We start from the raw sequence: 15,554 nt of genomic DNA, 5'->3' as shown, positions 1-15,554 counted from the left end.
CCGAAATATCCGGAAGATTTCGCAAGGCGGTGTTCGGCCAGGAAAACGACAGTTGGGGGCTGAGATGGGGGTAGCGTAGGACGTAGAGAAGGGTGCCGAAAGGGACTAATGTCGTAAAGCCGCAACGTGCTCTGATTAAACATTACGCGGGCCTCAACGTTTTCGCGCCGCTGACGATGCCCACCGGCAAGATCTTATCCTTTCGATCGGTTCTTTCAATAAGGGGAACGATTCTTGTCGCTGTATATTTCGCTGGCTCCCTAATTAGTATGGATTAGGCGTGATCCGATGGGTGTTCGTATTGGCGCCACACGCCGTCGAGATCAGAGAGTCGCCATTGGCCTTCGCGCCATCGGCTCCGGACGGTTACGTTCGTCGAATGTAAAACGCGATTAGGCGCTCGAAACGTCGATCGATCGACTTTTTTATTTCTCGGTTTTTAAAGCAAAGATCGACGATTTTAAATGCAGAACTTTCTGTGCGAGCGAACGTTATTTACCGTAGATAAGAGGCGCCATTAAGAACGTACGGATATGTAATAGAAACACGTTTGTGACTAAGCGGACAGCGCGACACTCGGGAATAGTAAAAACGGTGTTCCTTTCGCGCCGAGAAACGAGCCTCGCAAGGTCGTGTTCGCAAAAGAGCCAACGTCTTTGTTAACAAAACGATAAATCATCCGGTTGTCGACGTAAACCAGAAATTCGCTAACAGAAACTTCGTGTAATAATTTTTATTATGCGGACTCGAGAATGCAAATGTATGCGCGTATAAATATAGCTGCGTGGCTATTTGGAAACCGTAAAAGGGAGTTTTCGTTGGATAGAAGTTCTTTGTTATTTTGTATAATATATATATTGTTTCTGTCTCGTAAAAAAGGAATTATCGAGGAGAAATAGTGCGGTAATAAATAAATTGCCGCGGAGAAATTGTGAAAAGCGCGACGGGATAAAAGCTTTGGCAGTACGTTTAAATGTAGGTCAGGAAATTTCGTGCATCGGGTGGAAGGGAATTATGGTTGGAGGCGGGCGCGCAGAAGAAAGAGGCAAGATACTTGAAATTTACGAGTGAAATAGACGGTGGATTGGAATAGATTTATGTGATCGGTAACGAGTGGAACGGACATTAATAGAATGGCGCGGAGGTGTGGTATGAATGAGATTACGGAGATACGGCAGTAAACGGGTGGATATTGTTTCCGAGACGAGACAACGCGAATGGAGGATCCATCTTTGTCTCAGCGTACAGCCAAGACGATTTTAACGGAGAGACCGTATTTACGAGCATGGCAGGAGCAACGGTGACACGAGTTTTGAATACATTGGATACAGAAGGCGAAGCGAGAAGATAGACGAGGGACCGTATATTATATCACAATGATCAAACCGAGAGAAATGACAAGTGATTGGCAGAGGGGTTTCTGCTCGTAGAACGAGACACGAGTGATATAAAACGGCTCGGGAACGAGAACAAGATGTTTCCGTATGATTTATTGGACGAATACCGATGCTGTGGGACGCGAGATAGATCGGGGCAGTTTTTCCACGCGATACCGCTGGCCAATAACGAGGAGGGGCTGTTTGGAGAGATTGAACTTTAAACCATGCGTGAAAGATCAATTTGAAGCGTTCGCTGCGTCTAATTTGTCTTCGTGAATAATTCGATAAGTTATCTGTGACTGCTGGAGATGTCAATAGACTGCAATAGTTGTGTTATTGAGAAAGTAATTAAAATTAAAATTCTGCATCGGATGCAGGCGTTTGGTCCTTGCTGTATTTGGGGCACGTTCGCCGTGTAATTCGAGCAACATTTTAAATAACAATCAAAACGACGCGCGGGCAGTGGCGGACATAAAACGCGGCGCACGGTCGTGTTCCGGGGTTCCGTTGACGAGCAATAATTTCCTCGGGGCGTCTGTACCTCCTCGGAACTTATTCCGTGTCTCGTCGAGTATCTTTCGGAAGCCGTGGCGGCTCTACGTCGGATGTTCTAAATTGCACGGGCACGACTTTTATTAGCGGAAAGAGGCAACCGTGGCATTTGCATGTAATGGTGCAAGGAACGGGAGGACCAGACCGTGAGGAAGAATGTTGGAAAATATTGGGGGGCGCGAAGGAGGGTCGCGAAAAGGGGAAGACGGTCGGGGAGGGAATGTAAGGCCGTAATTAGAGTTTTAGGGGTTCCATGGGGTAGTTGTTCGCGCTGCTGGCCCGTTACAGCCGTGGGCGTACGAGGGTGGCCTCCCTTACGACTCTTACGAGGGGCTGAATGTTTGCCAACGGCGTTCTAATACGTCATTCTTTATTGCAAAATTAAAATTTAATCCACGGGACCGCGTAGCGCGGGATTACGCGTATTTTCGGATTGGCGTGTTGCCGACCGGTTTATTTTCGCGTGGACCCGGTCGCCAACCGCTGCTCCGCGATACTTTTCGAAGAGTTACGCGAGCCCCGTGACACGCAATTAGCGCGTGTACTCTTTCCGCGGTAAAAAATGACTCGGGAGGTGGGGGGAGGAAATATTCCGATAGTATTTTCGGCGGGAAAGTAGCCGAAAGTTATTGCTCCGAGAGACCTACGCGTTGGGCGACACGTATTTCTTCCTTACGTGACATCCGATAGAAAATAAATACGTTGCGCATGGTAATTCGAGCATAACTGCTCGAGATTAGAGAAACGAAAGAAAGAGGAATGCTACTGCATCGTTCGCGTACAGGTTTCCCGCTTTTCCAATGAAATACGAGCCAATGTCCCCCCACGGGAGGGGAAAAGAAACGAAGAACGGATCATCTTTCTTCGGCGCGTCGTCGTAAACAACAATAATTTCTCCGGCGATACGGGACGAAACAAAGAAAGGTACGAAGAGTTCTTTTCTCGAGAAACCGTGTAACGGGGCGCGCTCGTGCCGCGGGTCGAGGCCCTCTCTTATAAATTTCACTCCCAAGGTGACTTTACAATTTCGTGGGAGATTAGAGCTCCTATTGCCGGCAGTGGAGGTAGGAGGAATAGCTGCACAGTCGGCCGCCATGTAGATACGATTCCACACACCGTGAAAGGCACCGCCATGTCGCGCATCTGGGTAGACCCGATCTCTCCGGGATTCTGCTGGCATAGTGTGCGTAGGATGTCCCGACAGGCTGTGGGGACGTGTGCGCGCGCGAGGCAGATACACGCCAGATAATGGGAGGCACCCTTATGGATGACGTTTGGGTTCCACCGGGAACAATGGAGCGAACTTCCCCCTCTCACCATCCATCCTTGTCGGAATCCTTTATTACTACCCGGTGTATATACGAACGGTGTACCCTCATATACAATTCACCCTCCTCCTTCCGCGCCCTTCCACGGTGTGCGTGTGTGCTCGCAACGAGCTGTCCAACCAATCGGGATTTAAGCCTATTGGCTGCCCCTGATGGAAGCTGTGCCCTGCCTACGCACTCGCGCGCCTGACGAACGAGTGCGCCAACACCTGTACGCTCGTTTCGTCGTTTGGGCCTTGTTTCTCGCGCCTTTATGCCCCGGGGCCATCAACGACACCCACGTCGACGCTCACGACCCAGAACGTCCGGAAGCGTTGGCTCGGAAAGAAGGCTCGCGTCGTTTTCCGACCGATATTTAAATTTGGAGTCCATTGTTTTTTCCAAACTCGATGATCGTCGGGTCTGAATTCCGCCCAAGAGCGTACGGTGCATTTTCCAATATTCGTTTTTACGGACCGTTTCGTTGGGACGACTTTTAGGTGCAAATGGACGAGTCCACTTTCGCGAGATCGTCGCGTTCGGTTCTATCTTTTGTCGTATTCCCTCCCATAAATAGCCGGAGGATGCTCGACCCTCGGATGGCTCTCGGAGCACAAATCTCGTCGCGTCGATGACGCGAACGCGCGCGACAATTCGAAAGAAGTCTCCTTTATCGTCGCCCACGCGTTGCGTCGCCATTATTCCTGCGTGGCGCTCGCCGCTGTCTAGACCACTGACTCTTAACCTCCCGATGCCCACAGATAAGCTTTTATTGGTTCAATATAAAACAATTATGTAATTCCGATTGAAACAGCGGCAGGAGTTTATCTTACGTTGGTCGGGAATTTTGCCCAGACGCGATTCCCGATAAGCCAGCAGATTATTGAAATAAATTACGAGAACAAAATACAGAAATATTCTAAATTAGTTTCCATTTAAATTAGCTGCAGAATATACTCGACTACATTAAAAATTTATCCCCGGTAGGATCGCATCCCCCCACTTTAGAAACACTATGGAAGACAGTAGACGTGTAGTTAGTGTTCTTTTTCGATGGAACTTCTATCGTTGTCACAATGATCGTACCATTTCTAGCCCTTTGACTACTAAAGGCGCTCAATCAATCGGTTCAACGATTAAAATTGACCGTAGTCAGAGGGTTAAAGCCCTGTTTTTCTGTCTCTGGAACCACAGATCGCACTCCCCCACTTTAGAAACACTATGGAAGACAGTAGACGTGTAGTTTGTGTTCTTTTTCTATGGAACTTCTATCGTTGTCACGATCGTACCATTTCTAGCCCTTTGACTACTAAAGGCGCTCAGTCAATCGGTTCAACGATTAAAATTGACCGTAGTCGAAGGGTTAAAGCCCTGTTTTTCTGTCTCTGGAGCCACAGATCGCACCCCCCCCCCCACTTTAGAAACACTATGGAAGACAGTAGACGTGTAGTTTGTGTTCTTTTTCTATGGAACTTCTATCGTTGTCACGATCGTACCATTTCTAGCCCTTTGACTACTAAAGGCGCTCAGTCAATCGGTTCAACGATTAAAATTGACCGTAGTCGAAGGGTTAAAGCCCTGTTTTTCTGTCTCTGGAGCCACAGATCGCACCCCCCCACTTTAGAAACACTATGGAAGACAGTAGACGTGTAGTTAGTGTTCTTTTTCTATGGAACTTCTATCGTTGTCACAATGATCGTACCATTTCTAGCCCTTTGACTACTAAAGGCGCTCAGTCAATCGGCCCAACGATTAAAATTGACCGTAGTCAGAGGGTTAAAGCCCTGTTTTTCTGTCTCTGGAGCCACAGATCGCAGAACCCTGATCTTTGGGAGCGCGTTTGAGGAGTAGCGCGAGTTAAGATGCGTCGACAGTAGAATCTCGGAGACTGTACGGTCCCAAGCAGCCCCGGCGCTGACTTTAACTTTTAATCACGTCGTCGTTCGTCCGCCTTCTAAAAAAAGCCACCGGTATGACCGACGGCTAATGTATTCGTATACGTGACATCATATAGCAGATATGCCTGCTATCCGGGCGTCGTTGGTGGAATTCCATAGACAATGTCTCCGGGGAGAGACGTGCGGGGGTGGGGGCAGAATCGCATGAACGAAAAAGCAGCAGCGCCTAGTTCGACAACGGTCGCAAATCGTGTGCGCGCCGCGGCGGTTTCGAACACGAAGACGCTGCTGGCGTCCCTCTTTGTTCGAGCGGTGCCCGCGCGGCCGGATCCATTCATAAATATTTCAAAACGGCTTAATTTCGCGGCACTGCGGGCGAATAAAATCTCGAGCCGGTGAAAAATGTAGACAGCTACTCCGCGAGGAGGGGGGGGAGAAACGGGAGAAGATACGGCCCAGCCACGACCCACGAATCGCTTGATCGCCGTCTCGGGTCACTGCAGCCTCCGCTAGAACGACTCCGGGCCGAACCAGAGGGGATCGAGCGAGACGGAGACGGAGATACCGGGAGACCCAGAGAGCGGGAAAAATGTTCGCGATAACTCCACCGCCATTCGTTTCTCTCTCTACCCGTGGCAATTCCAGGCTCCGCGCCGACCGAGCGCGATTTATCCGGCTAATCCCTCCGCACTTTTCGTGCCCGACTTGCCGCCTTTCGTCCCCGCAGGTATCTAGGGTGGCTAGACGATAACCCGCCTCCGTTCGCCGATCGCTACGATCCCCTGGAACCGATTAAACCCCCTTTCTCGCAACCACCGCCCCCCGATAAACGCTCTTCGGACACTCTTTCGTAAGGAGGCCATTTTACGACATTGTCCGCTGTTTCGGTGCGTAGATTACATCGATTCGACATTGTGTACGTGGTGTACTAGTTATTCTCTGTAACATTTAATCTTGGGAATTAATTTTGTCAACTCCTTGGTGGCAGTCAGTGTGTTAAGCAAAGAATAATCAAAGAGAAGCCCCTTTTAAAACTACCCTTCAAAGTTACATGAAAGTATCCCAAGATCGTGTTCCGTAGAGATGGTCGATGGATTCCCAGGGAGAGATCACCGGTATTTCGAGTGGTTGCGTGGAAATCGAGAAGGAATCCCGTAATGGCGGAAAACTCGCGTACGGGACCGCGGGTATGGTTGGAAAAGCGTCGGTTCTCGCATTCCTGGTCGGGAACGGTCGCGTCCGACATGAGATACCGGTGAGCGAGATTCATTTATGGTAATTTTATGCGCGGCGCTGATCGCTGGCGATTATTGTAATCGGTACACGAATGGGCTCGCCGATTAGATCTGACCGTTAATTTAAGCGTGACTCGGTGTGTAACGACGGTGGCTCGGGGCGGACATGTTTCACGGAGCCGCGCTGGTCGAGAGCGCCTTCGATACGTTTCAATTGCGCGCACGGTCGGTTTCAAGTGACGTACGGCCGTGTTCGTTGCCCGGCGGCGTGCGTTATAAAATTCCGCGATTTATACGCGGTTAGAGCGTATAAGAATCGGGCTTAGGTATCGGGTTTGAACTGGTCGCGTTCAACGAACGCGGAACTGCCTCCGCCGCGGTCGAAACGCGCTCTCGCGGTCTCCGCTATCCAATTACTCGCGTCTCGCCCCGGTACGATCGCGGACCGCTGGAATTCCAAGGAAACTTTAATGGATCCCGATCTCATTAGTAGTCGGTCCGATCAGCCGGTGCGCGCTACGAATTACGCGCAACTTTCGTGACTCATCCGGACTTTATTCCGCGAAACACGCGGTTGCTTTTAGCCGCGACGCGATGAGGTCGACCGGCGAGAGGGAACGGGCGGGCAAAAAGCGAGCAAACGGAAAACGCCGGGATGTGTATATGGGGGCGGCGGAGGTGTCGCGGGCAACGAGACGGCGTTACCGCCCGCGAACACCCGGCCGTTCGTGTTTTCGGTGAAATGATAACTCAGGGACGCGTAAATAATGCCGAATAAAACCGACAAGGTAAGTGGAAACGTACGACGAATAAAACTCGGGACGCGAATTTACCGCGCGATCGAAGCCGTTTCGGCTGTCGGTGCCCGTATCCCGTTTCCATTTCAAACCGTTCGCCTCCCTGACGTCGCTCCGTTGCTCCTTTCAACGCCAGTACCGGACGGTCTATTTCCAGCCAGCCCGATTGAAGTGGACGTAAACTGTGTACAATGTACTCCGACTTATATATTAATCGATTTACGTCACGCATGTGTGGTCCCCGCGAAAGAGCGTCCGAGTTGCGAAACGGGGTTGACGGGGGTGGGACGCGATCCAGACGCGGATGTTCCGATATTTATCGCGTCCTGGTAGCTGGAACCGTAAACTATACGCTTTGTCATCCTCGAACTGTCCTCAAAAATTACCGTTGTGTTTTCGAGCAGAGGCACGTGGATCCGGGCCGCTGTAGATAATTGCAAGAATGGCCCAAAATAGTTATTTCGGGTATTATTGGGGACCATGAACGTAACAACGTTTCGATTATATTCAAGATGTATGTTTACTTTAATTAGTCTGGTCATCGTCAGATAAGGAAGTTATTTCGAGCAAAAATGGAGTGTAGAAATGCCCTTTGGGGAATCGTCATTGAACCAGACGGGCCCTCGTGGCCTGAGTCCCATTCAGAACTCCGCGAAGCAACGTCCCCTCGTAAATGGCGCCGGAAACGGGAAGAAGGAAGGGGGAAAAGTTCGTGTAACGAAACAAAGACCCAGTGATACCCAACGGATGGTGAAAAAGCGTTGACCGATAACCGCGAAGTGGCCCGATAACGCGTCGAGCGAATGGAGCGACTTAAAATGGCCGTTAAAAGTCGCGTTATTGTTTGCGACCACGTTTCGTAGCTCGTTCGGAAGAACCGAAATCGCATGGAGGCGCGCGGTTGACGTTTAATTGCCCGCCTAGATTTACGACAACCTCGGCCCTATTGCCTCCGCTATTGCGGTACAGCGGAGGACTCTCTCCCTGCCATTTTAGTTGGACTGTCCACGCCACTCGAACCAAACGCCCGGTTACCTCCACCCTTCGGGCCCCCTCGCCCCATCACCGTCATTTTCCGATTGTAAATCGTAATCGCGTTCACGGCCTGTGTTTTGACAGCGTCCATTGCCCCCGTAACCCACCGGGACCGTTTCTAACATTATTCTTTTTACGACCCTCAACGACCGCCATGTCGAACGGAAGGGTTAACGTTGTACGAAAGGGTTCGCGATTACATAACCGGTATATTTAAAAGTGATATTCCACGAAATTACCACAGTGATTTAGACTTCGTAAACATAATTTTAATTACTCTATCGGCCATATGTTAAGTGCATGGATGATGGAGTAACGCATAAGCCGAGGCACGTGGTTGGGATTAATTATTATTTTTGCACGGCACACCGTACCTTTCTCTTGGTGATTGTGAATTCTCGGTACCTGCGTAATTCGTGCCGATTTCTACGCGTTTTTCGCGGGGCTGCGCAATCCCGGTTTCTTGCGTCAGGAGATATTCGAACGTATTTCGTCACCGTTCGTTATATTTTTCTCGCGCCGGGGAGGGAATAAAAGTATAACGATCGACGAGTATCGCTGGGATGGGAAGGCGTTGGTATCGTTTTGCTCGATTTTGACATCGACGCGATATAGGTTTGATGGCCCTGATGGTCAACCTGACGCTGACATTAACCGTCGCGGAAGCGATTTATTGCTTCCCCGGTTGTCGTGTGGGGGACGAAGGGTATGGAAAGAAACCGTGGATCCCTGGATACGACGATGGCGTGACGTTAACGTGGGGTGTGTCAGGAAAAAGGAAAAAAAAGAAGATACACCGTAGGAACTTTCTTGATATCCTCGATATTCTCATTTGCTATTATTTACGGGCTCTAATTTCTACGTGCACTACCGTGTTATAGATGCGGCAATAATAGAACATCCTTATTGCGCCAAATAAACCAAGAATAAGTGCATACAATGATCGAACGAACGAGAAAGATAAGGAAGTAATGGAGCAAAAACGGGGCACAATTAAGTGCCGTTACGAGTCTGACATTCAACAGTTTTAATTGCCATTTATCCGTATCTGCCAGTTTAAAATAATTGACATTTATGCCGCGGTAATGATTATTTTACGTCGCCGCGATTAAATTCTTCGACTCTGTCTTTTATCCGGATTGAGCAATTAAAGAAAGAAACGACGACCAAAAGTAGGCAATAAACCTTGTTCGTTCGTTGGAAAATTTTCAGCCGATAGCCACCGTTGAATCCTGCCAGAAAATACAATTTAAACTCAAAAGTAAACGCGTGAAAATTATTTCGAAACTCGCGGTTCCTCCGTCGGGAGAATCCTCGAGTTCGGTGCAACGCGATCCTCCGGGTTTTCCCTTATATTCGTCGCTCGCGGAGATAAGTTCCCTCTAATCTGGGATAATCGAAGCCTCGGAAGTTCGATTCCGCAGATTTCGAATAAATTCGCGAAGTTAGAAGGCGTCGTGGCGCATTGATAGAGAATGTCGGGGTCGGGGGGTGGCGCCTCGAGGAAAGGGGGGTGAGCAAACTTCCGCAATATCCCCGTCTGCGCGAGGAACGGCGAAAGCCGCGTGCGGCGACCGAAAGCGGATATTAAACTTAATATATAGCCGCAATTAGGCGCAGGCCTTCGCCCTTATCGTTTACAGGCTGCCGTGTTGCGCCACCGTGTCACTCTCCCGCCCTCGAGCAAACGGACCGCCGGGTGTCAACCATAAGCTCCCTTTGTCCCTAAATCACTGCCAACCGCTAATTAGCCGGAATTCTTAAACGGGAAATTGCAAGCAGCGAATCCACGTCGACGCGCTCGTTTCATCCTCCCCTCGCGCGTTCGCGCGGGCTTTTTAATTGGGTTCGAACGGACACGCGACCGCCATCGAAACGCGTACGCGCGAAAACAATTTACCCCGGCTCGCGGGCACGATACGTTACGTAAAAACAATTTTATTTACGACGCTCAATCGGTTTTATTAATTATCAATCGGTAATGGAGAATCAATTTATCGTGTTATTCGCAAAACATCGAACGTTCGCGATAAACAGGACGCAACGAACGACGGTGTAACGGTAGCGCCCGGAGGTTATCTGTCGCGAGACTCGTAGACGCATATTACACGCTTCTGTCGTCAGTTTTTTTAATCGCCGTTGCTCGGGGTTATCGGCGATTTTCGATCGAGGGTTATCGTCCCCGGCGGTCTCTGAAAATAACCAACTAATAAATTCGTATAAAGAATCCTTTACTCCGCGATGCGAGCGCTCCGAACGAAGAGCACGGTCGATGCCTTTTTTTTTTAGAAAACGCAAATACGTTTAGTATTGACCGTCACTCTTCCTATCTTCTTCCCCCCTCCCAACGGTTTGCATAATGCGAGATTTTCTTCAGCGGTCTCTCGTATTTTTACACGTCGATCATCGTTATTTCCAACATTCATTCCTGGCGAGCGCGCGTCATGCTAAGCAGACACGTTTCTTACACCCGTAGCCACGAGGAAAAAAAAGAACGCGACAAAGAAACGGAGAAATATTCGAAGGAGAGGAGAAGGTACATAAATTAAGCGTTCCCCGAGAGGAGGCTCGCCGGATGTTAACCCCGTCCGTCGAAATCCTGCTCGGACAGCTCCCTCCGGAGTAGGGCGCGGTGAAAAGGAGCGTCGGTTATCTATAAATTCCGCGCGGACATTAGTCTGATCCGACGAAATTGTTGATAATGCTCGCGCCAGCGGCGGTTGGATGGGCCACGGATATTTATGGCGACGCAATCGCTGGGAGAACCCGTAGGGCCACGGGAGGATGCAACCAAGGGTTTTCTGGCTGCTTGACTCGCCCCTGGCGTGATGTGCCGCCAGCAGGATGGAATGGTTTTCCCTCCGGTTGCCAAGGTAACCTATGGCCCACCCTTCCCAAGTTCAGCAACCACCCTGTTGGCGGTGTGGCTGCACCAACGTACGCGAGTCGAACTCACGCACACGGTTGCACGGTGAAACCACGTTGGCCCCGACCCTCGCACACCGATCCCACGGCTGTTCCCTCGTGTCTCGCGCACCACCACACCCATAAACCGGAGATACGTGCAACCGACAGGCGCACAAACACACAGACGCGACGGAGAGTCGATGAATCGTGGACCTCGCTGCTGCGAACGGCCATGCTGAATTCAATATCAGCATTCCCCGCGTTCCCTCCGAACATTTTTTTGCTCGGTTTTGAACGATGAGGACCGGATGGCGTACCCGAAAGCCTCCCTGCGCTCGCGAATCGCCCGTTCGCGGGAAACCAGAGGAAAATGGCCGAGCGCGCTCGAAGGCCGCTCGAGAATTCGCTTTTCGGGGATTTGCGTGCGCGAATTTACCCGGGAAATCGTTTCTGTTTATTTCGCCGCGCCGACTGTGGAATGAAAATGGAGTTTCTTTCCGGGCCAAAGCGAGAACGATTCGCTTTGAATATTGCAGAGCTCTGTTCCGGGGATTTTTAACGCCTAAATTTGCTGCATCGAATTTTATTTAACGTCTTTAAAGTTTAAATAGAAAATATTCTAATCTTCTTCGCGCGCATTGCCGCCATTTTGCGTCTCGCTCGAGGCCTTCGCGAACTGCTTCCTATTATTTATAGTAGGGAAGGCGCCAAGGTGGTATTCCGGTGCGCGAGACCGCGTGGAACACAAAATCTCGCTATCTTTTATTGGTCGGTAGCACGTATTTGCTTCATCACGAGGCAATAATATGGCCACTCAGCGTCTTCGTGAGAATGATGGTATTATGGCTGTCCGCTCATTGCACCGGAGGAACCGGTTTCTTAGCGACGAACCGAAAATACGAGTCCCCTCTCCCCCTACGAATGTGCGCCGGCAGCCAAAAGTAGAATAACGCTCGAGCCAATTGCGAAAATTGCCGTTGAGAAACGTATCTTTCGTCTTTGTTACAATTTGCTGCCGCCCCCTTTTGTTGTACGGACCGTATAAACGGTCAGCCACCATTTTAAATCATTCGCGACGCAACAGAAACGTCTTTTATCGCACAGTTAACACGTTCGCCGCCATGTTGATCATCGGTGACCGACGTTGGTCGCTTCTATTGAAATATTAATAACATTACGGCGATTTACGTCTGCCAGATTGCGACTACAATTGACGATAATATCGTCTTGTAGAATAGGATACACCAGGTGTCCCTCAACGATCGAAAATTACTCGAAAACGGGGAGCAACGATCTCTTGGTTTGTTTTCGGTTGCATTACGTACTCTGCGTTTATGGTGCAAAAACTGAAGTCACAATTTTAAAGGTCGTTAGGTACGTGTTGCGAATTTTGAAGAGATCGCAGGTCTAGGTACCACGAACGAGCTTCGAAATGGCTAGAAAGCAGCGCTTCCAGGTAAAAGCCAGATGACAAGCACGAGTTTTTACCTGGTTAGTGCGCCAACGCGGTTCGATAGCTACCTAAACACCATAAAAAATTCAGCGTACCCTGAGCGCACCCCATTTTACGACTTTTTGACTCGGTCGGAGAAAGTTAGAGGAGCAAAAGGTATTCGAAGAAAGGGTTCGATTCTCGGACAATGAGCCACGAGACTTTTCGGGAAAACTTTCCTTTTTTTTTCTCTCGTTTTGCTCTTCCGCCTTTACCTCCTTCAACCCCTGCAATAAACCGGCCATCCGAAAGCGCTGTTCTCTTTTTTTTCGTCCCCCTTCCGGAAAGAGAAAGCGAGGAGAGAGTTAAGATTTGTGACTCGACGAACGAAACGCAGGTCATTCTGCGGGAACACGGAAAAACTGAACTTTTTGCGTAACGAAAAAGCAACTCCCATAATCGGGTACCCTCATTCTGTCCGCCGAAAGGGCCGCCAGCGAAATCGCCGGATTCCTGTTCGTCGAACGAACGGTGAAATACGCGACAGTTTTACGCGCGTCGTTCGCTTCTTGCGATAAAATTAACGAACTCGATGCGCTAATTATTAATTAAGAATCGACTACACGCCGCTGCACAACGATCGTGCAATTAATAATTCAAATTAATAATTTCAGCGCTTAACCCTCGGGATACGGACCCGACTTCGGTTCTAAAAAAATAAAAAAAAACAATTCTGCACGCGTTCGTTAGCGTTCGTATCGTTTCGTTTCAAAAAGTATAATTTTCGAATCTTCCGTATTAGCGAATAAAACTCGTCTTCAAGGATCGAAGTATGCGTCAGCAACCAAAAATTTATTTTCGAACGTATCCATGGCTACCAATTGTCGTTTAGTCAGCCGACCCTTTGCACTCCTTTGCGCGCTTACACGGTAAGTCAACAGTCAACTTCTTTCGATAGGTTTTCAGTGAACGCGTTACCATTTTTCTTTTTCCTTTCACACATTACAAAAGTGTTAATACACGGGACGCCCCGTTGGAAACGATCTTCGCCAATGTCTTCGCCGTTTTAAATAACTGGACGGAGCTTTGCTCACGGAGGTCGCATAATTTCTGGGTGACACGATGAGGCCACAGTGATTTCTTTAAATTAAAATTGTGCCTCTGAGCAATACAAAGACTACTGTCGCCGTGTCTGTGGCTTCCCAGAAACGTGATCTTGCGATCAAGGTATCTTGCTAGGATTCAAAACGGCGAGGTGGCAGGTTGTTTCCATCGTGGCAGCCCGTATTGGAGATGCTGAATTGTAACGGATATCCTTTTATTTGTCACGTAGTTGTCCAGGACCCGTACGAAACGCATGGTAAGTGATCGACGCGTCGAATTGACTGTGGGTAGTGCAAAGGGTTGAAAAGGCAAGATCGTGTCCTACATGAAAAAACTAACCTAGGCAAATCTGCGTTTCTGACGTTTCCAGGGCCGAACGGCTGTCCGAGGCGTAGGGGTCGGCAGACCTACACGCGGTTCCAGACCCTGGAGCTGGAGAAGGAGTTCCACTTCAACCACTACCTGACGCGACGGCGACGAATAGAGATCGCCCACGCCCTGTGCCTGACGGAACGGCAGATCAAGATCTGGTTCCAGAACCGGCGGATGAAGCTGAAGAAGGAGCTCAGGGCAGTGAAGGAGATCAACGAGCAGGCCAGGCGGGAACGCGAGGAGCAGGACATGATGAAGAAGCAGCAGGCGGAGAAGCAGGCGAAGATGCAGCAGGACCAGCAGAGCGCCGCCCTCCAGCATCAGCAGCAGCATCACGTGACCGGGCTGGACAAGACGCAGAGCGATCTTCTGAAGGCGGTCAGTAAGGTGCCCACATAGGAGACTTTGCTGGGCCGGTTGTCTTTCTTTTAAAGAAGAAACGAGAGACTGGACGCGGCGGGCATCGACGCGAAGCGGTAAGGGTCCGCCAATCCGGGGAGGACCTTAACGAAAGAAGCCGTGCTCCTCTTCTTCCTCTTCTCGAGCCGACCCAGGACACCGCGGGGACTCCCCGTGGTCTTTCACGAACGAGGAGAACGGCGTTTTCGCGTAGGAGGCATCGCCGAGTGATCTCTGTTCTCTTTTATCCGTTTTGCACCGGGGGTGAAAAGAAAACGGGAAGAAACTTTCCGCGCTGTTTGGGAGAAGGACTCTGGGGTACAGTGAACACGATAAGGGTAACAAAGGGAGGAGGAGGCGAGGACGGCGAGAGAAACGCGTAGCCGCGCGTCGTACGGTGTTTCCGTAGCTCGTCCGTCTCTTTCGTCTTTTTCTTTTGTTTTTTGTTTCTCTGACGGAAGGAACAAAGGGGAGAAGAGCAAAAAGAAAAGAAAAAAAATGCACGGAAACGCAAGTAATCGTATAGACCGTTAGACAACCCGTAGTAGAAACGCGAAGCGTAGAAGGAAAAGCGATGCACACCCTCGAAACTACGTACTTATTTGGCTGGGCCAAAGGAGGACCTAGCCTGCGACTGATTCCTAGAACCTATAATGTATAATTGTTTAATCGGGCGCTGCGCGACGAGTCATCGCGATTGCCGGCCGACCAGCGACACCAACCAACAAACAACAAACAACCAAGACGAGCAGTTGGCGACCACGATAAAACTGCCAAGCACACGCGAGAGAACCGACGGCCTAGAATTAGTTTAAACGAGCGGAAGCAGAAGGATTACAACGACCCGGGCCTGTCGCCGACGGGACGATCAATTAATAACGACGGAGAAGAGCAATTAAAGCGAGGCTGTCGAAGAATTCGTCTAATTGCGCCGAACGATCGAGGGGGGAGACGAGCCCGTCGTCTCCGTCGCAAGGACGAAGCGTCGCGACCCCAACCAACCCCCCCCCCGGATCATTCCGAAAAACTACCTAAACCCATCCCAGAAGCATCCTTGGAGAGTCGTGTATCGTCGAACGGATTTTTTCCCTCGAGATAGAACCAAGATGGCGTCGCCGTAGCGGTTAACTGCTCGCG

At 50.0% G+C, this 15,554-nt stretch overlaps 1 protein-coding gene across 2 annotated transcripts in view; it reads left to right on the top strand.

Annotated features, from left to right (window-relative positions):
• LOC143340224 (homeobox protein abdominal-A homolog) overlaps positions 1-15,251 on the top strand; it is a 43,375-nt gene extending 28,124 nt beyond the window's left edge. The window contains exons 3-4 of one of the 2 annotated variants that reach the window (XM_076761914.1): positions 13,876-13,902; positions 14,017-15,251. In XM_076761914.1, the coding sequence (XP_076618029.1) occupies positions 13,876-13,902; positions 14,017-14,417 (428 nt within the window). In that variant the 3' untranslated portion in view covers positions 14,418-15,251. The remainder of the gene's footprint in view (positions 1-13,875; positions 13,903-14,016) is intronic. The other variant, XM_076761915.1, reaches the window with a different exon arrangement.
• The last annotated feature ends 303 nt before the right edge of the window (positions 15,252-15,554 follow it).

This window comes from Colletes latitarsis, chromosome 3, assembly GCF_051014445.1.
Source record: "Colletes latitarsis isolate SP2378_abdomen chromosome 3, iyColLati1, whole genome shotgun sequence".
Classification (NCBI taxonomy): domain Eukaryota; kingdom Metazoa; phylum Arthropoda; class Insecta; order Hymenoptera; family Colletidae; genus Colletes; species Colletes latitarsis.
This window is presented reverse-complemented; position numbering and strand designations above follow the sequence as displayed.